Source organism: Colossoma macropomum, unplaced genomic scaffold (genome assembly GCF_904425465.1).
Source record: "Colossoma macropomum unplaced genomic scaffold, Colossoma_macropomum, whole genome shotgun sequence".
NCBI classification, from domain to species: Eukaryota; Metazoa; Chordata; class Actinopteri; order Characiformes; family Serrasalmidae; genus Colossoma; species Colossoma macropomum.
In genome coordinates this window covers 4,098,949-4,125,806 of record NW_023494787.1, presented here as the reverse complement: position 1 = coordinate 4,125,806, position 26,858 = coordinate 4,098,949, and the positions used below count along the sequence as shown (strand labels likewise).

The 26,858-nt window shown below is 38.6% G+C and overlaps 1 protein-coding gene across 1 annotated transcript in view; it reads left to right on the top strand.

Moving 5' to 3' along the window:
- The first annotated feature begins 273 nt into the window (after positions 1–273).
- The window catches only part of slc25a32a (solute carrier family 25 member 32a), a 30,422-nt gene continuing 3,837 nt past the window's right edge, over positions 274–26,858 (top strand). Inside the window, exons 1-6 of the mRNA XM_036565917.1 lie at positions 274–706; positions 7,439–7,589; positions 13,394–13,479; positions 17,709–17,863; positions 19,424–19,537; positions 25,467–25,612. Of these exons, the coding sequence (XP_036421810.1) occupies positions 496–706; positions 7,439–7,589; positions 13,394–13,479; positions 17,709–17,863; positions 19,424–19,537; positions 25,467–25,612 (863 nt within the window). The 5' untranslated portion in view covers positions 274–495. The remainder of the gene's footprint in view (positions 707–7,438; positions 7,590–13,393; positions 13,480–17,708; positions 17,864–19,423; positions 19,538–25,466; positions 25,613–26,858) is intronic.

Here is a 26,858-nt window from a genome sequence, read left to right as displayed (position 1 = left end):
AGAACCATTTTCAAAAAGGTTCTATATAGAACCATATACAACACATTCTCCATCAATCTGAAGAACCATTTCACCACACAAAGAACCATTTAAGCATTCAAAAGGTTCTATATAGAACTCATGGTTCTAAGTAGACTAAAGAACCCTTGTTTAAGAGTGTAGTAGTGATGTGTGTTGTAATTGTTATGAATAACTATCTATTAAAAAATGTGATGACTTGGAAAAAACAAAACTACTAGCCAATCCCAGCGCAGGGGGCGGGACTTTCCTGAATACGGGTGGGAAAACAAATGCTCTTCGTCCTTCTTCTTCTTCTTGTTCTTCAGCACAGCCTAAGTGGTTCTCCATGCGGCGGAGGTAATGCGGGGAAGCCCCAGCTCTGCGTGGCGGTTTTACGAGGCGGATGGTTACATGATCGCCGCTCACAGCCGCTCATAAATGACATCTTTATAGTATCTTCCTCTGGCACGGACAGAGACCAGCGAGTAAACAACCATGAGTGCTGTTTCCAGACCGCGACACCACGGGGCAGCAGCAGCAGCAGCGCTGCCCGTCCCTCCTCCCGACTCCAGCAGCGCGCCTTTCCCCGCTCCAGCGAGCCTCCTGAAGCACATCAGGTACGAGAACCTGGCCGCTGGGCTGAGCGGGGGCGTCATAGCCACCATGGTGCTTCACCCTCTCGATCTGGTCAAGATCCGCTTTGCAGGTAAGCTCGGGAGGCGCTGGCAGCAGCACTGACCTACTTATGTGTTTACAGCTGCGAGAAAAGACGTCCACAAAGGGAGTCATATTAACACGGACACGCTTAGGCTCGGTCCAGAGCGCTGGATCACGGTTTCTGGCACTGCACACATAATGTCTTCAGTCTCAGCCTTGGATGATAGCTGTGGACATTAGGCCTTCACCATGGTTTTGGATTATAGCTTCAGAACATTGTTTTGAACCGTAGGTGTAGACATAGTCCTGAACATTAGGCTTGGACCATAGTCATAGGCCATATTCCTGAACATTAGACTTGGACCATAGATTTGGATCATATTCCTGAACATTAGACGTGGACCATAGATTTGGATCATAGTTCTGAACATTAGGCTTGGACCATAGTCATAGGCCATAGTCCTGAACATTAGGCTTGGACCATAGTCAAAGACCATAGTACTGAACATTAGGCTTGGACCAATGATTTGGATCATAGTTCTGAACATTAGGCTTGGACCATAGTCATAGGCCATAGTCCTGAACATTAGACTTGGGCCATAGTACTGAACATTAGGCTTGGACCATAGATTTGGATCATAGTTCTGAACATTAGGCTTGGACCATAGTCATAGGCCATAGTCCTGAACATTAAACTTGGCCCATAGTACTGAACCTTAGGCTTGGACCATAGATTTGAATCCTAGGCTTGAGCTATAGTCATAGACCATAGTTTTGAACACTAGGATGGGACCATAGACTTAGACTATAGGTGTGAATGATAGTGTTGGACTTGGACATTAGTCTTGGATGAAAATCTTAGATCAAACTCTTAAATCATAGCTTAAACATTAGGCTTAGACCTCATGCTTACAGTAGAGGTGGGCGGTATGGCAGAAATATAAAATTGTGATACTTCAAGAAATTTTCACAATACTTGATATGTCGCAATATCTATTTGTTCAGACATCTGATCAGTTGGATTAGAGACAAAAGAGCCAGTAGAGCTACTTTTTAAGAAATACTATCAAAAACTGTGAACACGATTATTTTGATTCAGCATTTGGCACTAAATCCAGTTAAACTGGGCCAGTTTTTTCTCTCATGTTGTATTGTGACATAATTTATCACAATAATGATATATATTGTCATATTTCCCAGCGCTAACTTAGACTTAGACCATAGGTCTAGACATTAGGCTTGGACCATAGATATAGACCACAGATCTGGGCATTAGGCTTGTATCATTGTCTGGAATCTTAGCTTTGGATGATAGTTGTGGACTTGGACCATAAGCTTGGACATTAGTCTTGGACCGTAGACTTGGGCTATACTTCTGGAAGATAAATTTGACTATAGGCTTAGAATGGGGTATTAAGCTTGGATCAGAATCTTAGATTATGCTCTTGGATCTAGCTTGGACCCTAGGCTTAGACCATAGGTGTGGATATTGAGCTTGCATCATTGTCTTAACACTCTATGGCATGAATTATTAGTTAAACATGATAAAAATGTTTTATTGTGTTTTTGTTATTTAAAATTGCTGAAATAATGGAAATATTTTTTAAAAATTATATATATTTTTTTAAAGTGGCATATTTGGTAAATTGTTGCCATATGGCAACAATACTCAATCGTACCTTAGCACCATAAAATCTAAATAAAAAGTACCATGAAATCGAATTTTTCTTCCTTTTATTGAAAACAAAACTCAACAAATCCAGTTTGTATTTCAAAATTCACAAATATTGGAAACAACATCATAACAAGAATTATGATTACTGATTTTTTAGTAAAATTGAGATAAAGTAATTGTTGCCATGTGGCAACACCATGCAATAGAGGGTTAAATCCTAGCCTTGGATTATAGCTGTGGATTTGGACATTGGCCTTGGACCATAGTCTTAGACTGTCATCTTGGATTATATTGCTAGATTATAGTCTTGGTCCAGAGCCTTGGATCATAATCTTGGACCATATTGTTGGACTGTAGTCTTGGTCCAGAATCTTGGACCATATTCTCAGACAGTTGGATTAGACTGTAGCTGTGGACATTGGGCTTGGATTATAGTCTTAGACACTAGGCTTGGACCAAAGTCTTAGATCACGGGTTTGGGATTTAGTTTTATAACATAGATTTAGATAAGCTTATATTATTGTCCTAAATCTCAGCCTTGAAGCATAGTAAAACATAACGTCAGACTGTAGTTTTAGAACATAGTCTCGCTCTAGAACTCTTAGAAATTAGGCTTGGACCAAAGTCTTAGACCGCATTCTTAGATCACAGGCTTGGGATTTAGTCTTATAACATAGGTTTAGATAAACTTATATTATTGTCTTGTATCTCAGCTGTGAGTCATACGTAAACCATATTGTCAGGCTGTAGTTTTAGAACATAGTCTCACTCTAGAACCTTGGACCACAGTCTTAGTCATAGTTGTCATAGTCTTTGTTGAGTCATAGAATTTGATCGTACATGTGGTCCGTAGTCTTCAGTCTTAGCCTTGGATCGTAGTTGTGGGCATTAGGCCTGGCCCATAGTCTCAGGCCATATTCTTATACTGTACTCTTGCCTTAGAATCTTGGACCAAAGCCTTGGGCCGTATTTTAGACCTGTAGTTGTGGAACGTGCAGCATTTCTCTTGGCTCTCCGCAGCGCTCATACCTGAGTCAGCCTGCACTGCCAAGTTTGGTGTTATTTACGATTAGAGTCTAGTGCCCGTTTGTTATTAAAGCGTAAGTACAACATAAGGCTTGTTTAGAACTGTTTTTTAGGCGTGTCACCAGTACAAGTTGGCAGGCCGTCCTGCCCTGCTGATAAAGGAGCTGCGCTGAGTTTACTTTCAGATTTGTATACATTAATTCCACATTAATAAGACAAATTGCATCAACACGATTATTGCCAAACGTAAGTGAGCGAAAGGACAGAGACGTGTTTGTGTAATATGTTTCATTCATGTGGAAATTATGTACATATTGAAATCAAATACATTCAATACATCACACAAGACTTACTGGTGCTCCTTCAGTTCGCTTCAGTTTATTTGGCATGACTGCTGTACATGCAGCGTTGTCAAAGCAATTACTAGTATAAGTATTAGTATATACTATAACTATTATATATATAAATATATATATGCACCGATCCTTGTTTCTACGCTCATTGTCCATTTTATCAGCTCCACTTACTATATAGGTGCACTTTGTAGTTCTACACTTACAGACTGTAGTCCATCTGTTTCTCTGATACTTTGTTAGCCCCCTTTTACCCTGTTCTTCAGTGGTCAGGACCCCCATGGACCCTCACAGAGCAGGTACTATTTGGGTGGTGGATCATTCTCAGCACTGTAGCTGATAGCTCATCTGCTGCTGCACAGTTTGTGTTGGTCATCCTCTAGTCCTTCATCAGTGGTCACAGGACGCTGCCCACAGGACGCTGTTGGCTGGATATTTTTGGTTGGTGGACTATTCTTAGTCCAGCAGTGACACTGAGGTGTTTAAAAACCTCCAGCAGCACTGCTGTATCTGATCCACTCAGTATGTATATATATATGTATATGTATATGTATATATATATATATGTGTATATATATATATGTATAACAGGTGTTTGTTAACATATATGCCCATCTTAAAGTATGGAATCAGTGTTTTAAATAGTATTAGACTACTTCTTTTAGAGATACCTGTATAAAATTAGAGACTTCAGACTGATCTGAATGTGTAATCACATCATATGTGGCTCCTCATGTAGTTTAATATATCTTAATTATTTTTTTCCCCTTTTTTGTCTTCAAAAATGCTGCTTTACCTGAATCTGGTCACTTTGTTTTTATCTATTATTATTATTACTATTATTACTATGTCTACTACAACTACTATTATCATTACCAGTGTTATTATTTGCAAGAATCACCAATAAAATACGTTTTGCAGATTTCACAAATAAAACTAGATAAATTAATTATGCACTGTTAACATATTCTCATAATGTCTCCTGCTTTATATGTCAATATTAAAACATAAAAACAAACTAAATTATTATTAGGAATGATGTGAGGACACTTTGTAGTGTTAATACATAATAATCATGTAATGTTGAAACAAATTAAAGGTAATGCTTCACTAAGTGCACCACGTACTAAGACTCTTTTGGTCACAGCTCGGTGTCACTTACACTGTTTTGGCTTGTAATAACAGTGCAGTATGATTTAGTGGAAAATATTATCAATAATAAAAGCTTTGTACTTTTTCAACAACCATCGTGCAGCCCCACAAAAATAATCTTGCATGATGTCAAAAAATACATCTCTTCTGAGAAAGCTGAACAGATCGAGAATGAGCTTATAATAAAATGAATATCCAGAATGCCTCAAATTCAAAAAATGATTGAATCTCGCTGAATAAATAGTTATTCACAGTAACTATTTGACAAGAAGTTACGATAAATGGATAATTACGGGGTATTATTTAATAAAAAATGCTTTTTTTCTTTTTTTTTGTGAACAATTTTTAATTTTAAAACTAAACAGAAACAAAATGTACAATGACAACACAGATACAAATAAACGCTTTCCCCCCTGAACTCTCTCCACCCCCAACGTCCCATCCACCCACCCCCGGTTGGAAAACCGACACATCACAATTAACACAGAAACAAAAGATAAACACCATAAATCTACAGTATAAATCTACATTAGCGTAATATATGCGTCCATTTACACAGATACATGCACTTGTATGCATGAGTACCTTTACTGACACATTTAAAAAAAAAACAAACACAAGAAAATTATTGCTGGAGTTAACAGAGTGAAAACAGAGAATAATCTGCCGTCCTGTCTTTGTGTGCATTACAGTGTGAGTGCTCTATATCCTAATTTACCATTTTCAAACCCTTTACTCATTTATGCATTAAGTAGTTCACCAATGTTACTAGCCAGATTTTCCCGTATTTGGATTGTTGGAGCCTTAGCATTGTGAATTCGAGCTGTAGAGCTCCATCATAACTATAACATGCTTTTTTCTGACTTCTAATGGTCAATAAGTGGTGACAACATCTCAGTCTAGACTGTATTTTAAGTTAGAATTGAATAACAGATATTAACAGTTATTAGTAGTGGAAGTTTGTGAACGAACTTTAAGTTGGCTTGATAAAACTGTTGCGATGATATCCCAGGTAGTTGCTAAAGAGGTTTCTAGGCCGTTGCTATGATATCCCAGGTAGCTGCTAAAGAGGTTTCTAGGCCGTTGCTATGATATCCCAGGTAGTTACTAAAGAGGTTTCTAGGCCGTTGCTTTGATATCCCAGGTGGTTGCTAAAGATGTTTCTTGGCCATTGCTATGGTGTTCCAGGTGGTTGCTAAGGTGCTGATAGGCCATAACTATGTTATGCTTGAAGAATCCAAACCCGCCAACCCAGCGAGCAGCCTTCTGTCTGGGGAGTTGTTTTTGTTTGTTTGTTTCTCGAGCGCAGGTACCTGGCATGTAGCCACACAGTGGATGGTCACAATTATACAGGCTGGACTGATGCCAAGATTAGGCCCAGCCTATACATGACAAGTGACAGGTGTGACAGACATAACAGGGCCAGACAGAAATAGGCAGAATAGAATGTTCTAGATACAATCACATCACATGCACACACAACACAGACACAGTACTGAATATAATGTTGTCAGGCCATTTCTAAGGTATTCCAGGTGGTCAAAACCTCGTATCTCCATTTTTTTTGTCATTTTTCAGTTTTTGACGTAATTTGGAAGTGCCTGTTGTGCTTTACATTGTGTATAAATATTATGATGAACAGACTAAAGGAAATGGTCCAAAATGACTTGGAAAAACGTCTGGTTCCATTGACTTACATTAAAAGTTACATCTGTTTTTTCTTTCTGCTGTAAAGTTACTATTTTGGAGATACGAAGTTTTGATCCGACAACAGCGATATGTATATATAAATGTGTGTGTGTAAAAGTGTGTGTGTGTGTGTGTATAAAAGAAAGTGTGTGTGTGTGTGTGTGTGTATACATATGTGTGTGTGTGTGTGTGTGTGTGTGTGTGTGTGTGTGTGTGTGTGTATGTGTGTGTATGTGTGCAGTGTTTCTTGGTTCCAGCTTGGCAACTTTGACCCCTAAAAAATGATACCAAAAAATGTAGAATAATAAAACAAAGAACAGTAGGTTGGCTTTGTCACTTAATATGTAATTCCAAGCTTTTGAATGGTAATATACATAGCAACAATACTTTTTGTGTGTTCTGTGTCTTTACTAATAATATCTGTGCATTCACACACAAATACCAATACAGATATACAGTTTTAAGCAACATTTGTGCACCCCTGGTTCAATTCCATGTTGTTGTTGAGGATAAGTGAACTCATCCCCCTACAGAGACAAACATCTGCACATTTTAATGTACAATTACTGTTTATTTACTGAATTTAACACTTCGGAAACACATAAAATTATGCAGAAGTTATGGCACATTCTATATTTTTTGTTTTGTTTATTTTCAATATGTTAAGTTCAGCAAATAAACAGTAATTGTGCATTAATTGTGAAGTGTGTCTCTGTAGAGATCGTGTTCACTTATTTATGCTTAGAAAATCATCTGTAATTTGATTAAGGGTGTTCAGATTGAATACAGTCTCTCTCTCTCCCTCTCTCTCTCTCTGTCTCTCTCTCTCTGTCTCTCTCCCTCTCTCTCCCTCTCTCTCTCTCTCTCTCTCTCGCTCTCTCTGCAGTCAGTGATGGGCTGAAGGTCAGGCCGCAGTATGAAGGCATGCTGCACTGTATGAAGAGTATCTGGCAGGTGGAGGGGATCAGGGGTCTCTACCAGGGAGTGACCCCCAACATCTGGGGTGCCGGAGCCTCCTGGGGGCTTTACTTCCTGTTGTAAGTAGCCGAGGCCATCGAAAAGGGGCGGGGACACCAAATCTGCCGCTTTCTGGACACTTCCCTAAAAGTTGTGTGTCAGAATGTTTTTGATTTCGAAATTTAAAGCCACAAGAATTTCAAAACAAGCCTGGACACAGACTAAACTCTGCCACACCGAGGAGAGGAGCTGCAGAGCGTTAATCTCCAGGCTGAGCACAGAAGAGTCATATAAACAGTCAGATTTACAGTCTGTAAAGGCTTATATTTGCATTTTTTATTCGAATGCAGTGTAAACCTTTCTTATGCTTTGCAAAAGAGCGTATACAGTTCTGTGCAAAAGCCATCTGTGAAAATTGTTTAAAGGACCTGTGTCCTACATTTTTATTGTGCTTTACTTTTTTCTGTTGAGGTTCACTTTCAATATTTGTGTTTTATGTTCCAAAAATGGTCATAATTCATTTTTACATGACCATTTTCCAAAATCTGTCTCCCTTAGAATTAATCAGGCTGTTTTTGTGTTACTGTGCCTTTAAGGCTGATATATGTAAACGAGCTCTGCTCTGATTGGCTGTGCCTCATTCAAAAAACACTCTGAAACATCATTTCAAAGAACCCTTTTTGGTGCTTTTATTTTTAAGAACACAAAGGTGGTGGTGCCACAAAGGGTTCTTTGAGTGATACCATACAAAAGAACCATGTTTGTAAATGAGATGTGTGGGTGACCTTTGAGAGCTATAAAGAACCTTAATGTAAATGTTCTTTACCGATTTAAGGTCCTTGCTAAAACTTTTACATGATGTGGAGGTTCTTTAAACTTTAAAAAGGGTTCCTTACACTCACACATATCAATTACAGAAATGGTTCTCTCTACAGAACCATCCACTGAAATGTTTTCAGGATAAAAAAATGGCTGTTCTGTGGCGTCACGTAAAGAACCCTTTCTGGCCTCTTTATTTTTATAGAACCATTTTTTAAAGGCTCTTTGCATGGGTAAATGCTTCTTCTTTATGATGGAAAACCTGTTGTGTGCTATTCTTTAAAGAACCTTCAAAATGGTTCTGTTTAGTGTCAAAAGAGGTTCCGCTGTTGTTACAGTCACAGAACCTTTTTGGTACCTGTAGAACCCTTTTTGTAAGAGTGTAGAGTCTGTAAGCAGACTGAATTACTGAATTTAAACAGTAAGCTTAACCCAAAGTGCAAAATACAACAGGTCAGGTTCCAGGACCCCCTAATTAACCTCTTGGACCCCCTGTAAGTCTCAAAATCAAAATTCTGGGGGTCCCTGAAACTAAACTTATTATGACGTTATGCTGTCTGTTAGAGAAAAACAGACCCTCAAATCCGGGTTCAGTGAGGCTCATTGTTTATCTGCTTCGCTCACAATCAGCTTCTGTCTTTTGGTGAACTTTAGCACTGCTCTGCCTCAGGGTGGCGCTGTGGCAGACTGGCTCACCCAGTTGGTCCTTCATAGCCTAGAAACTGTAACTCTGCCCGGATTCCTCTGAAAAACTTTACGATGTGCTGCCAGAGCCGGTTTATGAGGAGTCTGGTCACTTCCTATTTCGCCCATTATATCAAGAACATCACTGCAAAACAGCAGAGGGCGCCCACGAGTGAGTCCTCAGTGAATGGGAGTGAATGGAGCTCAACAGCTAAAAACAAAAAGTTAAAATAGTTTCTAATCACTGAACCAGAACTTTCCTTTAGTTTTAGAAAGTAGAAGGATGGATTTCACTAAAAAAGCAAAGAAATCTCACCTGTATGTTTCCTTTTTACTACAAAAAAACGGGTTTTAGGCAGCAGAAGGCGGGCATTACTGCTACTGAGTGCTGATTGGTTGGCGAGCGGAGCAGTTCATTGGCTGTTTGTGCTCACTGACGTCGTGAACGTACAAAATGTTTTATGCAGTTCTGCGTTCAGGAAATGAATGAATTTGTTTATATTAAAAATGTTGAATCATTTATAAACTATGATTTTGCTCAAATGCTCCATATTAACGCATTCATTCTGGATTGCTCGGGAGCGCCCTCTAGCGTTTGAGAAACCCAGAAGACTTTACCGAGTGGGAATTCCGAAGTTTCCCATTTCAGTTTCCCAAGAGTTTGATGTAAGTGAAGTGTAAGTGTAAATGAAGACAGAAGAGGAGATGAGTAAGATCTCAGTTAGTGTGAGGAAGAGCGCAGAACCACTCTGGAACAGAGGCTTTACAGAAGAACAACTGATCAACAAACATTTTGTTGCCATTAAAGCATCAGCGCTGCTATGGAGAGTGAGTTAGCAGCCAGACATCTGGGGCCTCCGAATACCAGGGGGTAGTTCACACACTGGTTTAACCTAGTCCTGATAAATCAATTGGTTTTATAACTAATGAGGGCGATCTCGGCCAATTTCACAACTAATATCACAGTAATTGTCTATATTTCCAGCCCTGATTCTCTCTTTGACTATGTGTAGGCCATGATGGCCAGAGTGCCAGTGCTCACTGTTAAAGATATATTTAGCAGCACAGATATGAAATATATGCAGCACAGAGAGTTGTTGACAGAAATAGAATTGCATGTTCTGCATGAAAATAGCTGAGATATTTTTACCAGTGAAGTGAAGTATAAATAGAGGGCTGTGATTCAGACGGCTGACCAGGCTTTATGGGAAGGCCGTGTGCGTCTCTATGTTGTCATGTTGCACATTTGCAATTCTGACATCTTGAACCAGCAATAGCAATTCCAGTGTTTTCCAAATGCAAATATCCCAGTCCAACAGTTTTAGACACCTATTTATGTTTATGTGCTCAGAAAAAAGACTAGTATCACCATAAATGCTACAAACTGTAATACAGTTAGTAGTGATTTTATGTATGTCAGCAAAAATATTCATTATTTTAATGCTACATGGTGCTTATCTGAGCAAAAGCCCAGTCATTGCTCAGATAAATAGTTTTGAGCAGTTGGCTTTGGCATGTTTGGGGTCTAAAGATTGTGTCCTTAACTTCACACTGGAGCTGCAAGGCTAACGTAGCTAGCAAATAGTAGAAACCCTGATAGCAAGAGGATAGTGGACCACTGTCGGCCCACTCATGGCAAAGCTGGTGGTCCGCTGGCGTTTTGCTCAGCATTTTACGGGCGGCCCGCCGGCTGTTAAGCAGAGTATTAGACAAAATTCCACTTATCATCGCTCATTTTTCCCTCACAGACCAACTACTTACTTTTCCTTCCTTCTTTTCTTTAGTTACACTTTATAAATTAGTTTAGTAAATAATTTTAATCTAGCTCAGTTTCAGCAACAACACTTTCTGTAAAATCATTTTATATCAGGCCTAGTTTTTTGTCTCTCAGTTGTTTGTAATATTTAAGTGCATTTTTTAAAATAAAAGTCTCTGTGCATTTAAAATCTGTTTGAGGAGATTAAAAACTAGTTAGAGCTTGTATGCAGGACAGTAATCTGGGTGGTGTGCAGGTGGACCAGCAGTGGCAAACAGTTAGCGTGGTGCTCACTGCATGCCTAAATCACACACTTAAAAAACATTGGTTAAGAAATACAGTCTGTACAAACACAATTTTACGAAGTAGCAAAAAGTAAACATAATTGAAAGTATTCTGTCAGCTAAATCGCTTCTGACTCACCGTCCACATAGCGAAACATTCACTGAAAAAGATTATGATTCAGGCTTCAGTTTGCTGCTACTATTTTTAGCTATGCAAATGTACTTTAGTTCATGTTTATAGATAACAGATATAGTGTACCAAGTAAACAAGCCTAATAGGGGTCATTCCTATGTTCCCAGGGGTCTGTTTTTCCAGCGCTTTTTGTAGGTGTGAATAATAAAAAAACCTACTTCCAAACGTCTTTCAAAGCTAGCTTATTAGCTTACTAAGGCTAGACTAACTGAAGGCAAGAGTGTCCCTATTAATTAATTAATTAAGTGACCCCTATTAGTCCCACAACGGGGAATTTTCACCTCCACATTTAACCCATCCGTGCAGTGAAACACCACATACACACTAGTAAACACACACGCGAGGGGCAGTGAGCACACTTGCCTGGAGCGGTGGGCAGCCCTGTCCACAGCGGGGGTTAGGTGCTTTGCTCAACGGCACTTCAGTCACATACTGTCAGCTTAGGGGATTGTACTGGCGAATTTCCGGTCACAAGGCTGGTTCCCTAACCTCCAGCCCACAACTGCCCCAGAAGCCCACCAAAAATATCCACCTCCTTGTTCCTTGTATGACCTCTGGAGACCCCAGGATCCTAAACATGACCGTGGAACCCTTTCATGCTGAGGTCTAATATTGTATATGAAGAGCTAAGGGGCTGCACAGCCCTGGAGACGTGGGGACACTTCCATCTGTCCCATCGTTAGACATGCAGTACCCCTGCTAGAAAAACCAGCACAGACTAGTACCCATGTGTCAAACTCAAGTCCGGCGGGCCGAGTCAGGCCCGTGGCACAATCCTATTCGGCCGCAAAGTTATTTTGATTTTCTATTAATATTAACCCATTTCAGCATGAGCTGCACTACAGTCCCCAGCATGCACTGCAACGTAATGTGTGCTCCCACCCTTTCCCCAACAACAGTCTATGGGACAGCACTGCAAAAAAAGATCAGATGCCAGGAGTGGGCAGTTAAAAAAACTACTGTACGCTGGGGACATTTAAAGAGGTTTAACAGTGATCTGTAGTTAATGTAGTCTATTGTTTAATATAAAACAATTTGTTTTTATTTAAAATGATTTTTAATCGTTCCAGTATTCAGTGCCTGTTTTTTTCCTTTGTAGTTTTGGCATATTTTGATTATGAAGATGGCCAGTTCATGGTAAAATATGAATTAAAATTAAATGAAAAACACAGTTGGCCCACAGATCTGTGGAGAATTTTTAATTTGGCCCTTTCAGTTGTTGAGTTTGATACACCTGCACTATATATATATATATATATATATTTTTTTTTTTTTTTGTATATATTTGTCATTTTTCAGTTTTTGACATCATTTTAAATGCCTTTCGCCCTTACATTGTGTGTAAATTTCATAAATAATGGACCAAAATTACTTTGAAAAAATTCTGGTTCCATTCACTTACATTACAAGTAAAGTATGTTTTCCCTTCTCCTGTAAAGTCACCATTTTGGAGATACGAGGTTTTGATCCGACGGCAGCGACATGTTGTGTTTTGGATGCTACTGTGTTGGACAACCGGCATGACCATGCTGAGTGACCAGCAGAACAAGCATATACCAGCATAGACCAGTTTAGACTACACTGCAAAAAAGATGGTCCTTTTAGGGTTCTTTAGTAAAGAAATTGGTTCTATAAAGAACCATGAACACTCAATCATGAAAGCTTTCTTCAGAATGTGCTATAGATGGTTCTATATAGAACCTTTTTTGAAAAGGGTTCTATATAGCACCCAAAAGCGTTCTTCAATTGTTAAGATGTCAAGCTTGTGACAATAGAAGAACCCTTTTACTTGCTATATAGAACCCTTTTCAGCAAAGTTCTGTGTAAAGCCATCTACAACACATTCTCCATCAATCTGAAGAAACATTTCATGATGCAAAGAACCTTTAATCATGCAAAGCGTTCATTGAGTGTTCATGGTTCATTATAGAACCGTTTTCTTAACTAAAGAACCATTGAAGAACTGTCTTTTTTTAGGAGTGTAGCTTAGACCAGTGTTGAAGTCATGCTGGTCTAAGGTGTTTTCTTTCAGCAGGGTTAGCCCAAGGCTAACGTAAGCTTCCATTGCTTGTTAGTTATATTATATTTCCATCTTCACATCTGCCGATTTGAGTGAATGGTTCATGTGTGTGTGTCTCTGTTCTGCAGTTATAATGCGATTAAAGCGTACACGCAGGAGGGACGTCAAGCTGAGCTGAGTGCCCTGGAGCACCTGGTGTCTGCGGCAGAAGCAGGTCAGTAAGTGACCGGTCAGGGTCCACCTGTGACTCTAAACCAACTAAACACACCAAAACAAACTCATCACTCAGTCAATCTCAGTCAGAGGCTGTTCTTACGGTCAGTCAGGGCTTATTTCTGCTGTATTTCTGTTATTGTCTCAGGAGCAGGACCCACAAGGCACTGTGACTTTATGTCCAATACGTTTCATAACTAACAGGCCCTTTTCACACTTCTGTGTTTGACGCAGTGGAAGTCGTCATATGTAAACATTGCAGCAGCGGCGCTTACAAATGAGAAAGTAGAGAAACTTCTCTTTTATCATGGATCAGATAGGACTTATTTTTACATTCTTATTAAGGAAATAACCTAATTCTTTCACGAAAAACGTAAATTTAATGGAGGTTTTTTAATAATTTGTTTTATTTTTAATAGAGGAGCAAGCTTGATGTGGTCTGCGTTAAAAGTAGCTGCTGATGCTGCTTCAGCGCTGGATGTGCGAGTAGGCCGGGGCGAGATCTAAAAATAATTATGATATTTTCTAGTTAAAAAATCATGATTAGTGATTAGATGACCGCCCCCCCCCCACAACCAATAACCAATTGACTTACTTTCTATTCTATTTTTAATTTTTTTAACATTAACTCTTGTAATGTAAACTTTTAAAAAAGTCACATATTAAATAATATAAGACTGAATAATCGAACATCTTTTGAAAACTGCTTCACCTGTCGTTTTAGTAGATGTTACTGTAAACGTAAACTCCTTCTGCTGAAGATTTGCAGTGACTTGCGTGCTAATAGCGCTTCTTGCTGGAGAAACTTTAGACTGCAAGCAGTTTCCAAAACCACGGCCACTGGGACGCTTACGCTGTACGGAAAATACTACAAACTCTACTCAGGCAGTAAAGCACACGCAGTAGAGACAGTGGGGAATTTACTGTACCGTAGCCAAATACAGATACATTATCAAAGAGAAGTTTGTCTACATTCTCACCTATAAACACTACCACTGCTGTAATAATAATAATAATAATAATTTTTATTTATATAGCACTTTTCATGCCAGTGGCAGCTCAAAGTGCTTTACAGACAGGTGATAAAACATAGTTATACAAGAAATTATTAGTATTTATGTTTTCCCTTCTACAGTGACTTCCACTGTGCCGAGTAAGGAAGTGTGAAAAGAGTCTTTTGATGGTAGGTTAAAATCGTCATGTACTTTCTATTAAATAAAAATTTCCTTTCGTTTTAGCATTGGAGCTAGCAGTGCTAATTGCATGCCTGAATCATCACACTTACCTCAAAACGTGTGTAATTGTTGAATATAGATTCTGATTCTGATTGTTAAAGTGCACTATGTATGATTTTGTTAAAACTGAAGCTTCATTACTGAGTGAGGAGAATATAAACAGGCTAAAATATGCTGAGTGTGCGCTGCTGCGAGTCGCCCTGTAAAGCCTGAAATAATCGTTTAAAAGTCAGAGGCGTCGGGTCGGCAGTTTTTCCCACCGTACCGTACGTCTTCACGTATTAACGTCACACACACTGTGAGCTCTGGTCTATTAGGCCTGCATTAGCTTTGGCAGATAACTTCTAATATACCTCAGTTTAATATAGATATGACATTATTTTAAAAGCCTAATTCAAAACACATTAGCAAAGTAGCTGCAGAGTAAGGACTTGCAGACGGTACTGAATACAAAAAGATCATGTTTGCTTTGCTTTCCTGTGAATTCAGGGACTCCTAGATTAGGTTTCACACACTTTTGCTTAGGGGCTCTTTGGCTGACTTAGGTTTCCATTCAAAGTAGGATTGTTTTGTTTTGAAAAAAAAAGTATTTTATGTTATTTGATCCAGACAAATAGATGTGATATGGACATATTTATCCAAAAAAAAGGCAAAAGTGACAATAACAGTATTTAAATATGTTTTGATTTTACATTTATACTGTGCAGTTTTAACTGAAAACATATTACAGTTCACTTCTTGTTATGCATTTGAAGATTGAAAACAAGTGTGAGACATGAATAAAATGGTAATAAACATTAATAAAATTGGCATTTTGACCCAACATATGCTTCATAAATTACATTTAGCAATAATTTTGCATGTAAAAATGTATGAGGACAGTAATACAGTGTTCTCTTCATGCCAGAAATGTGAACATATATTCAAAAATACACTGCTGGTAGTTGCAGACGCACCAAAAATGGACAGAATGTGCATCACACAACAGCTTGAATTTTGTATCCACTTCTCTGGTTTTGTATGAGGCAGGTGTGCGATGATTCGGGCATGACGCTAACCGCTAACATACAGTCATATGGAAACGTTTTGACACCCCTGGTCAGACTGCAAGTAGATTTTCTAAGTGTAAACAAGTTAACATCCACTACAGAGAACATTTTAATGCACAGTTACTGCCTGGTTCCCATGTGTCAAACACAAGGCAGGCCAAATCAGGCCTGTGACACAATCCTGTTCAGCCTGCGAAAGTGTTTTAATTTTCATTAATATTAGCCTGTTTCACCAGGAGCTGCGCTACCTTCTGTGGGAGCAGTGGTTACGCAAAAATAAAAGATATCTGGTGTCGAGTTCCAGCAATTTATAAAAAGAATTACCACCTGGGGACATTAAAAAAGTTTAACAGTTATCTAGATAATGCAGCCTATTGTTTTATACACCGGTCAGGCATAACATTATGACCACCTCCTTGTTTCTGCGCTCATTGTCCATTTTATCAGCTCCACTTACTATATAGGTGCACTTTGTAGTTCTACAGTTACAGACTGTAGTCCATCTGTTTCTCTGATACTTTGTTAGCCCCCTTTTACCCTGTTCTTCAGTGGTCAGGACCCCCGTGGACCCTCACAGAGCAGGTACTATTTGGGTGGTGGATCATTTTCAGCACTGCAGTAACACTGACGTGGTGGTGGTGTGTTAGTGTGTGTTGCGCTGGTACGAGTGGATCAGACACAGCAGTGCTGCTGGAGTTTTAAACACTGTGTCCACTCACTGTCCACTCTATTAGACACTCCTACCTTGTCAGTCCACCTTGTAGATGTAAAGTCAGAGACGATAGCTCATCTGCTGCTGCACAGTTTGTGTTGGTCATCCTCTAGTCCTTCATCAGTGGTCACAGGACGCTGTTGGCTGGATAGTTTTGGTTGGTGGACTATTCTCAGTCCAGCAGCGACACTGAGGTGTTTAAAAACTCCAGCAGCACTGCTGTGTCTGATCCACTCAGACCAGCACAACACACACTAACACACCACCACCATGTCAGTGTTACTGCAGTGCTGAGAATGATCCACCACCCAAATAGTCATATACACTGATCGGTGTATAAAACAATTTGTTTTTATTTTTAAATATCAGTGAATAGTTTAAGTATTCAGTGCCCATTTAGCTGTTGCAGGTTTTGGGTTCTTGGCAAAATGTTAAGTATAAATGAAATAAAAACACAGCTGGCCCACGGATTTGTTGAGATTTTTTAATATGGCCCTTTTAGTGGTGGGGTTTGACACCCCTGGCCTAGTGGCTGAATTTACCACATTTCAAAAACATAAACAATAAAATATAAAATGTACCGTAACTTTTGCACAGACCATTTTTGTTTTGTTTTGTTTGTTTTCTAAAGTGCAGTAGAGCTTACAGTGTTCTAAACTGAGCTGAAAGCCGCTCAAATAGGAAGATTTTCAGCCCAGATTTAAAAGTGTCCAGTGTATTCATTGTGTATACAGTATGTTAAATTCAGCAAATAAACAGTAATTGTGTATTCAAATGTGCAGAAGTGTGTCTCCGTAGAGGACGTCTTCACTTATTTACACTCAGAAAATCACCAACAACATGGAATTTGACCAAACTTTTGCACACAAATGTGAACTTCCATTACTTTTTAGCTCCAGTGCTAAAACTAAACAAGCACACTTCAGACACTAAACGTGTTTTGACTGATCGGCTACACCTGGGGTCAGGAGGAGAGCTGTGTACATATGATTTTTGGCCATGTCATCACTTTATGAAACATGATCATTTTCCAAATGGTTTCGTTTAGATATTTCACTCTTATTGGTCACTTCAGTAACATGACAGCCCTGAAGCGTTGATCCACTGACCACCACCACACGCACACACACGTAGCGCAGCGTCAGGCGGCTTTATGCTGAGCTCTGTCAGAGTGTTGGTGTGTAAGGTGCCCAATGTGTTGGACTCCATGTTCCCTGTTCCCCTGCGTTTCCAGGCATTCTGACGCTTTGCCTGACCAACCCGGTCTGGGTGACAAAGACCCGGCTGGTGCTGCAGTACAATGCAGAGCCGGACGGGAAGCAGTACAAGGGAATGCTGGACGCCCTCGTGAAAATATACCGTCACGAGGGTATCCCGGGATTATACAGGGTACATCTACAGATTTCAAACTAACCTCCACTACTCTGTCTGTCCTGTCTGTACATGTAGAACAGTGGTTCTAGACTCCAGTCCTGGGGGCCCATTGCGCTGTTTATATCACAATACCTACATTTAGAGTCAGTTATTCATTCAGCCTAATGAGAAACTGTAGAACAGACTCAGTTTATATCACAATACCTACATTTAGAGGCAGTTATTCATTCAGCCTAATGAGAAACTGTAGAACAGACTCAGTTTATAGCACAGTACCTACATTTAGAGTCGGTTATTCATTCAGCCTAATGAGAAACTGTAGAACAGACTCAGTTTATATCACAATACCTACATTTAGAGTCAGTTATTCATTCAACCTAATGAGAAACTGTAGAACAGACTCAGTTTATATCACAATACCTACATTTAGAGTCGGTTATTCATTCAGCCTAATGAGAAACTGTAGAGCAGACTCAGTTTATATCACAATACCTACATTTAGAGTCAGTTATTCATTCAGCCTAATGAGAAACTGTAGAACAGACTCGGTTTATATCACAATACCTACATTTAGAGTCGGTTATTCATTCAGCCTAATGAGAAACTGTAGAACAGACTCAGTTTATATCACAATACCTACATTTAGAGTCAGTTATTCATTCAGCCTAATGAGAAACTGCAGAACAGACTCAGTTTATATCACAATACCTACATTTAGAGCCAGTTATTCATTCAGCCTAATGAGAAACTGTAGAACAGACTCAGTTTATATCACAATACCTACATTTAGAGTCAGTTATTCATTCAACCTAATGAGAAACTGTAGAACAGACTCAGTTTATATCACAATACCTACATTTAGAGCCAGTTATTCATTCAGCCTAATGAGAAAACAATGTGTATTGGACAGTTTTTCTTTAGGTTAAATGGGATTTTTACCAGTGTTCTGTAAAGCTTGTCCAACTTTACAACAGTACCTTTAAAAGAACACATTAATGGGCCAAGCATGAATAGGTTAATCAGCAGTATTAGTACCAGGAACGCATGAACATGTGCAGGGCAGTGGTTCTCCATGGCTGGAGCTCAGAACCACTGCTTTAGAGAGTAATAATTATTCAATATCAGATAAACAGTATATGCAGTATATATGCATATATGCAGTATACTGGTGGTGGTGTTCTTTTCTAGTGTGTTCCTCCAGACTTTTACCTTGTAAAGCTGTATTTTCTCCACTGCGCCACTAGGGGGCTTCAGTGCACTTTTCTTATGACACTGCATATATGTTTTCAACTGGGTGTAAAAGCTTTGCTAACTCCTCTATACTATGCTGTTGAGTCAGTAGCAGAGTATAAATCTATCTAGAATAATAGTGTCTGAACTTTATTATTAAAGTTATTATAAATATGATTATAAATAAGCAGATTTTATTATAATACTAGTACAATACCTGCATAAAAATGTTTCTGAAATACCTTTATAGCTTTGCTGTGGCTGTGGTTTGTAAACAGACAAGTTTCTGCTGTGGTTTGTACAGTTTTAGGCACGAAGCTCATTCTGTTGTATTTGTCACTTCAGGGCTTTTTGCCAGGACTTGTGGGAACCACTCAAGCTGCACTGCAGTTCATGACTTACGAAGGTCTGAAGAGGGAACAGAACAGATATAAGGAGATGCCTTCAGAAGCCCTGCTGGTGAGCGAGCTTCACATTCTCCACATTTGCATTAGATATAACCTGGTTATGCAACATCTGGTTAAGTTTCTATAACAGATGTACACTACAATATACAGATGTCATACAAACCCTTTAACGTCCGCATCCAAAAATTTGAGAAAATGGTCAAAATAATGGCTAAAGTTCTTTTGTTCTTACTGGACTACTGATTTTTTAACAAAACAATCTAAAATCCAAATTTGATTATGAATAAAAGCACAATTAAAATGTGTACTGTTAGATGTTCGTATAAAATATAATTAGGGCTGTCACAGTCAAAGCATTCATTATAATTTAACGTTTTAAAGCATTAATAATTAAATTATTACTAGCCCCACCCATTTTTTTTAACACCATTAATGCAATTTCTGAGTTATACCCGTTTGTTATTTACTCATTATAGAAATGCATTTTTAAATATAGATATATATTAGAGAACTACATGTCTTTTAGGTGTTTTAGTCAATGTTTCAAGTGTTCAGGTATTTTGTGAACAACATTGTTTGTCCCAAAAGTGTTATTGAAAACACTGATTACAGACGTTTTAACAGTCCAAATCAGCACAGTATGAATTTCAGTGAACAACCCTGTAGTCTGGTCTGCAGTAGTAGACTGTGTTTCAATGTTAGACTGCAGTAGTAGACTGTTTCAGTAGTAGACTGTTTCAGTAGTAGACTGTGTTTCAATGTTAGACTGCAGTAGTAGACTGTTTCAGTAGTAGACTGTTTCAGTAGTAGACTGTGTTGCACTAGTAGACTGTATAGTAGTGGACCAGTAGACCACAGTAGTGGACTGTGTTTCAGTAGTAGACTGTGTTTCAGTAGTAGGCTGTGTTTCAGTAGTAGACTGTTTCAGTAGTAGACTGTTGCAGTAGTAGACTGTTTCAGTAGTAGACTGTGTTTCAGTAGTTGACTGAGTTGCAGTAGTAGACTGTGTTTCAGTAGTTGACTGAGTTGCAGTAGTAGACTGTGTTTCAGTAGTAGACTGTTTCAGTAGTGGACTGTGTTTCAGTAGTAGGCTGTTTCAGTAGTAGGCTGTGCTGCAGTAGTGGACTGTTTCAGTAGTAGACTGTGTTGCACTAGTAGACTGTATAGTAGTGGACCAGTAGACCACAGTAGTGGACTGTGTTTCAGTAGTAGACTGTGCTGCAGTAGTGGACTGTTTCAGTAGTAGACTGTGTTGCACTAGTAGACTGTATAGTAGTGGACCAGTAGACCACAGTAGTGGACTGTGTTTCAGTAGTAGACTGTGTTTCAGTAGTAGGCTGTGTTTCAGTAGTAGACTGTTTCAGTAGTAGACTGTTGCAGTAGTAGACTGTTTCAGTAGTAGACTGTGTTTCAGTAGTTGACTGAGTTGCAGTAGTAGACTGTGTTTCAGTAGTTGACTGAGTTGCAGTAGTAGACTGTGTTTCAGTAGTAGACTGTTTCAGTAGTGGACTGTGTTTCAGTAGTAGGCTGTTTCAGTAGTAGGCTGTGTTTTAGTAGTAGGCTGTTTCAGTAGTAGACTGTTTCAGTAGTAGACTGTGTTTCAGTAGTAGACTGTTTCAGTAGTAGACTGTGTTGCAGTAGTAGACTGTTTCAGTAGTAGACTGTTTCAGTAGTAGACTGTGTTTCAGTAGTAGACTGTTTCAGTAGTAGACTGTTTCAGTAGTGGACTGTGTTGCAGTAGTAGGCTGTTTCAGTAGTAGGCTGTGTTTTAGTAGTAGGCTGTTTCAGTAGTAGACTGTGTTTCAGTAGTAGACTGTTTCAGTAGTAGGCTGTGTTTCAGTAGTAGACTGTTTCAGTAGTGGACTGTGTTGCAGTAGTAGGCTGTTTCAGTAGTAGGCTGTGTTTTAGTAGTAGGCTGTTTCAGTAGTAGACTGTTTCAGTAGTAGACTGTTTCAGTAGTGGACTGTGTTTCAGTAGTAGACTGTTTCAGTAGTAGACTGTTTCAGTAGTAGACTGTGTTTCAGTAGTAGACTGTTTCAGTAGTGGACTGTGTTTCAGTAGTAGACTGTGTTTCAGTAGTGGACTGTGTTTCAGTAGTAGACTGTTTCAGTAGTAGACTGTTTCAGTAGTGGACTGTGTTTCAGTAGTAGACTGTTTCAGTAGTGGACTGTGTTTCAGTAGTAGACTGTTTCAGTAGTAGACTGTGTTTCAATAGTAGACTGTTTCAGTAGTGGACTGTGTTTCAGTAGTAGACTGTTTCAGTAGTGGACTGTGTTTCAGTAGTAGACTGTGTTTCAGTAGTAGACTGTTTCAGTAGTGGACTGTGTTGCAGTATTAGACTGTGTTTCAGTAGTAGACTGTTTCAGTAGTGGACTGTGTTTCAGTAGTAGACTGTGTTGCAGTAGTAGGCTGTTTCAGTAGTGGACTGTGTTGCAGTAGTAGACTGTGTTTCAGTAGTAGACTGTTTCAGTAGTGGACTGTGTTTCAGTAGTAGGCTGTTTCAGTAGTAGGCTGTGTTTTAGTAGTAGGCTGTTTCAGTAGTAGACTGTTTCAGTAGTAGACTGTTTCAGTAGTAGACTGTGTTTCAGTAGTAGACTGTTTCAGTAGTAGACTGTGTTGCAGTAGTAGACTGTTTCAGTAGTAGACTGTGTTGCAGTAGTAGACTGTTTCAGTAGTAGACTGTTTCAGTAGTAGACTGTGTTTCAGTAGTAGACTGTTTCAGTAGTAGACTGTTTCAGTAGTAGACTGTGTTGCAGTAGTAGACTGTTTCAGTAGTAGACTGTTTCAGTAGTAGACTGTTTCAGTAGTAGACTGTGTTGCAGTAGTAGACTGTTTCAGTAGTAGACTGTGTTTCAGTAGTAGACTGTTTCAGTAGTGGACTGTGTTGCAGTAGTAGGCTGTTTCAGTAGTAGGCTGTGTTTTAGTAGTAGGCTGTTTCAGTAGTAGACTGTGTTTCAGTAGTAGACTGTTTCAGTAGTAGGCTGTGTTTCAGTAGTAGACTGTTTCAGTAGTAGACTGTGTTTCAGTAGTAGACTGTTTCAGTAGTGGACTGTGTTGCAATAATAGGCTGTTTCAGTAGTAGGCTGTGTTTTAGTAGTAGACTGTTTCAGTAGTAGACTGTGTTTCAGTAGTAGACTGTTTCAGTAGTAGACTGTGTTTCAGTAGTAGACTGTTTCAGTAGTAGACTGTGTTTCAGTAGTAGACTGTGTTTCAGTAGTGGACTGTTTCAGTAGTGGACTGTGTTTCAGTAGTAGACTGTTTCAGTAGAAGACTGTTTCAGTAGTGGACTGTGTTTCAGTAGTAGACTGTTTCAGTAGTGGACTGTGTTTCAGTAGTAGACTGTTTCAGTAGTAGACTGTTTCAGTAGTAGACTGTGTTTCAGTAGTAGACTGTTTCAGTAGTAGACTGTGTTTCAGTAGTAGACTGTGTTTCAGTAGTAGACTGTTTCAGTAGTGGACTGTGTTTCAGTAGTGGACTGTGTTTCAGTAGTAGACTGTTTCAGTAGTGGACTGTGTTGCAGTATTAGACTGTGTTTCAGTAGTAGACTTTTCAGTAGTGGACTGTGTTTCAGTAGTGGACTGTGTTGCAGTAGTAGACTGTGTTTCAGTAGTAGACTGTTGCAGTAGTAGACTGTGTTTCAGTAGTAGACTGTGTTTCAGTAGTGGACTGTGTTGCAGTAGTAGACTGTGTTTCAGTAGTAGACTGTTTCAGTAGTGGACTGTGTTTCAGTAGTAGACTGTTTCAGTAGTGGACTGTGTTTCAGTAGTGGACTGTGTTTCAGTAGTAGACTGTTTCAGTAGTGGACTGTGTTTCAGTAGTGGACTGTGTTTCAGTAGTAGACTGTTTCAGTAGTGGACTGTGTTTCAGTAGTAGACTGTTTCAGTAGTGGACTGTGTTGCAGTAGTAGACTGTGTTTCAGTAGTAGACTGTTTCAGTAGTGGACTGTGTTTCAGTAGTGGACTGTGTTTCAGTAGTAGACTGTGTTTCAGTAGTAGACTGTTTCAGTAGTGGACTGTGTTGCAGTATTAGACTGTGTTTCAGTAGTAGACTGTTTCAGTAGTGGACTGTGTTTCAGTAGTAGACTGTGTTTCAGTAGTGGACTGTGTTTCAGTAGTAGACTGTTTCAGTAGTGGACTGTGTTTCAGTAGTGGACTGTGTTTCAGTAGTAGACCGTGGTAGTAGAGTAGTTTATAAGGCTGAAAGAGTGGGAAAGATGTAGGAGAATAATATTGTTGCTTTAAGGACAAACAGCATGTTTTCACTCACCGTTTGGGTAATTCCAGATTAGGTCACTGGTGTGGAATTACCCAAACCGTGTGTCTGTTCAGCACTGCCCTTAAAACATCCGCTCGGAGCTTTCCTTTAACTCTCAGAGATCTGACTGTGGCGGAAGTTAAAGGAAACCTCTGAGCAGATGTTTGAAGGACAGTGCTGAACAGACACACAGTCTGTTTACTCAGTGAATGCACGCTATTGGCTAATTTCACTTTTAAATATGTACAGTACTGTGCAGAAGTCTAAGGCACCTAAGCGACCTGTGTGAAAGTGTTTATCTCAGCAATAAGTGTGTTTTTACTGTAAAAACACTAAATAAGATTAGTATAAATACAAATAAATAACTCTGGTGCAAAGCATGATGATACTTGAATTAATAAACACAAAAAAACACATAAATACAGTAAAATGTAACATAAACTAGTCAGAAGTGAGCAGAGTTAGAACACAGGTTCCTGACTCTCTCTAAACTCCAGTCATAGGTTTGTTTAATTCCATCAGTTTAATGAACCATTTATTAAATAAACCATTTATTACATGATAACTGCAAATAATACTGGCCTTCTTCTACGAGAGGTTTGGAAATGGTTAAACAAACACATTCACGTACATGAATACACTATGTATTGTAATAATATTATTTGTATTTTGTATTCCAATATTAGTGTTTTTGTGAGGAAATAAAGCTAAATAGCTTTTTATTTTTACAGGTGTTCAAAACTTACAGTACTGTATTAACAAAAATATGGCGGTATATAAAAACTTTACACTTCTGCAGCAGAACATTCAGAACAGTTTTTGAACAGTTCCTGTCAAGTGAAATTATCTTAATTCTAGTCAATATATCTAATATTCCTTATTTTGAGATGGTTGTGCACTTGTTTTAAGATTATTTAGCTTATTTTTAGACATTTTCTACCTGTTCTAAGTAATTTTATTAAGTAAATTAAAATTATCTCACTGTTCTGGCAGATAATTTTGCTGGTTTCAAGCTCATTTCTTACAACAAGCAAAATTATCTGCCAGTATGGTGAGATAATTTTACTTCATAAAATCACTTAAAACAAGTAAACAATGTTTGGAAATAAGTTAGATAATCTTAAAATAAGCTTCCAACAATCTCAACAGGAGAAATATTGGATATATCGACTAGATTGAAGATAATTTTACTTGAAAAGATATTATTTTTTTGCGGTGCATGTTCTACATTAAATTTCACATAATTATTAATATGTAGCTGTTTGCATTAATTAAGCAAATTAATATAATTCATGAAGTTTACATCCTTGTTACAATCTAAGCAGGTTCAATTCTGCACTTCAGGCTTTTTTCTGCTTGTTTCGATGTCAAAAAATGACAAAAACAGTAAAAATATAAAAGATGGTTCCTCAAAACAGGACTGTTCACAAAACAGTAACGTTTATGATTCATATAATGATAAAATATCTCCTTTTCTACTAACAAACACATGTAGTGTGAATTGAAAGATTAGAATCTGCACTTTCCACAGCATTCATGCATTTGTTTGAATGAGCTGAGTCAGAAATACTTTATTAAAAATTATAGTCTGTTTTCTGAGGGTTAAAAGTCACCGAATTTGTTTGTTTTTATTTCTGTAATGAATGTCTCTCTCTCTCTCTCTCTCTTTCTCTCTCTCTCTCTCTCTCTCTCTCTCTCTCTCTCTCTCTCTCTCTCCACTCCTTCAGTCTCCTCTGGAATATATTGTCATGGCAGCCGTCTCCAAAATAGTTGCCGTGGCAGCAACCTACCCGTACCAGGTGGTGCGAGCACGACTTCAGGACCAGCACAACAATTACAGCGGCATAGCGGACGTCATCAGGAGAACGTGGAGGTACACACCAGCACATCTGGCACAGTTTTTAGCTCTTTATCCCAAACACAGTCATTTAGTATCATTAGCTCTGCTGTAATTTCACCAGCGCTTTAGTCCTTCATGTTTACAGATGATGCAACGGAGCGAGCAGCTTAAAAGCTTTTGGTCTCTGAAAAGTAGGGAAATCTCTCTGCACATGTGCAGAGTTCATAACTGTAAAGCATAGTTGAGTTAACTTACTGATCTCAACCCTGATTAAGAGTTAAAGGCATAGTTTTGTGAAAAGAACTAATGTATACAAATTCCCCCTTTAGGTTTGCTGACAAGTTTGATAACTTAAAGCAATGGAATATTAAACCCAAAACAAACAATATAAGGCTTCAAAATACTGCTGATGTTCTTAGCTATGCTAAAAATGATGTCTCAGCAAGTGAAAACGTCTTAAATCTAGTCAATAAATCTAACATTTCTTGTTAGGAGACTAATTAGAAAGTTATTCAACCTATTTTTAGAAGTTTTTACTTGTTTAAAGTTCTTTCATTTTCTGAAATTGTCTTATTCCACTGGCAAATACTTTCGCTTGTTTTGATGCATTATTTCTCGAAACATGTAAAACAATCTGCCAATGGAATAAGACACTTTCACTGGATTCAGTTACTAAAAACGAGTAAAAATTCATAGAAATATGTTGAATAATCATTATATTCAACTCATAAACAGAAATATCAGATATATTGACTACATTTAAGACGTTTTCGCTTGCTATGATATCTTTTTTTGCAGTGTTTAGAGAACGGTCATACAGCGACATAATCTAGTCTATTAAAGATAACTGAACATGCTAATTGGTGGGCAGCAAGCTTCCATTACTTGTTAGCTACATTAGCTTCGTAGCTCCAGAGCTAAAACTAAAGCAAACTTCAGTCACCAAACATGTCTTTGCTGATCGACTACATTTGAGTTAAGGAGGCAAATGAGAATTGTATAAATTACATTGTTTTGCCAGACTGTTCCTTAAATGGCTTAGAAAACAAAACTGATTATCCAGCGGTGCGTTTGATAGTGTCATCATCCAGTTTCTATCCATTTTTTTTATCTCTGTCAAATAATTGTGCATTTGAACGACACAGATGGTTACTAATTGAGCACAAATGGATATTTCTGGTTCTAATATCTGATTGGTGGAGTCTTTTTAAATCCTAAAATAATACGTACACAGTTCACTGTGTGCATCAGTTGAGTTCTGTATTAAAACCACAGAGCG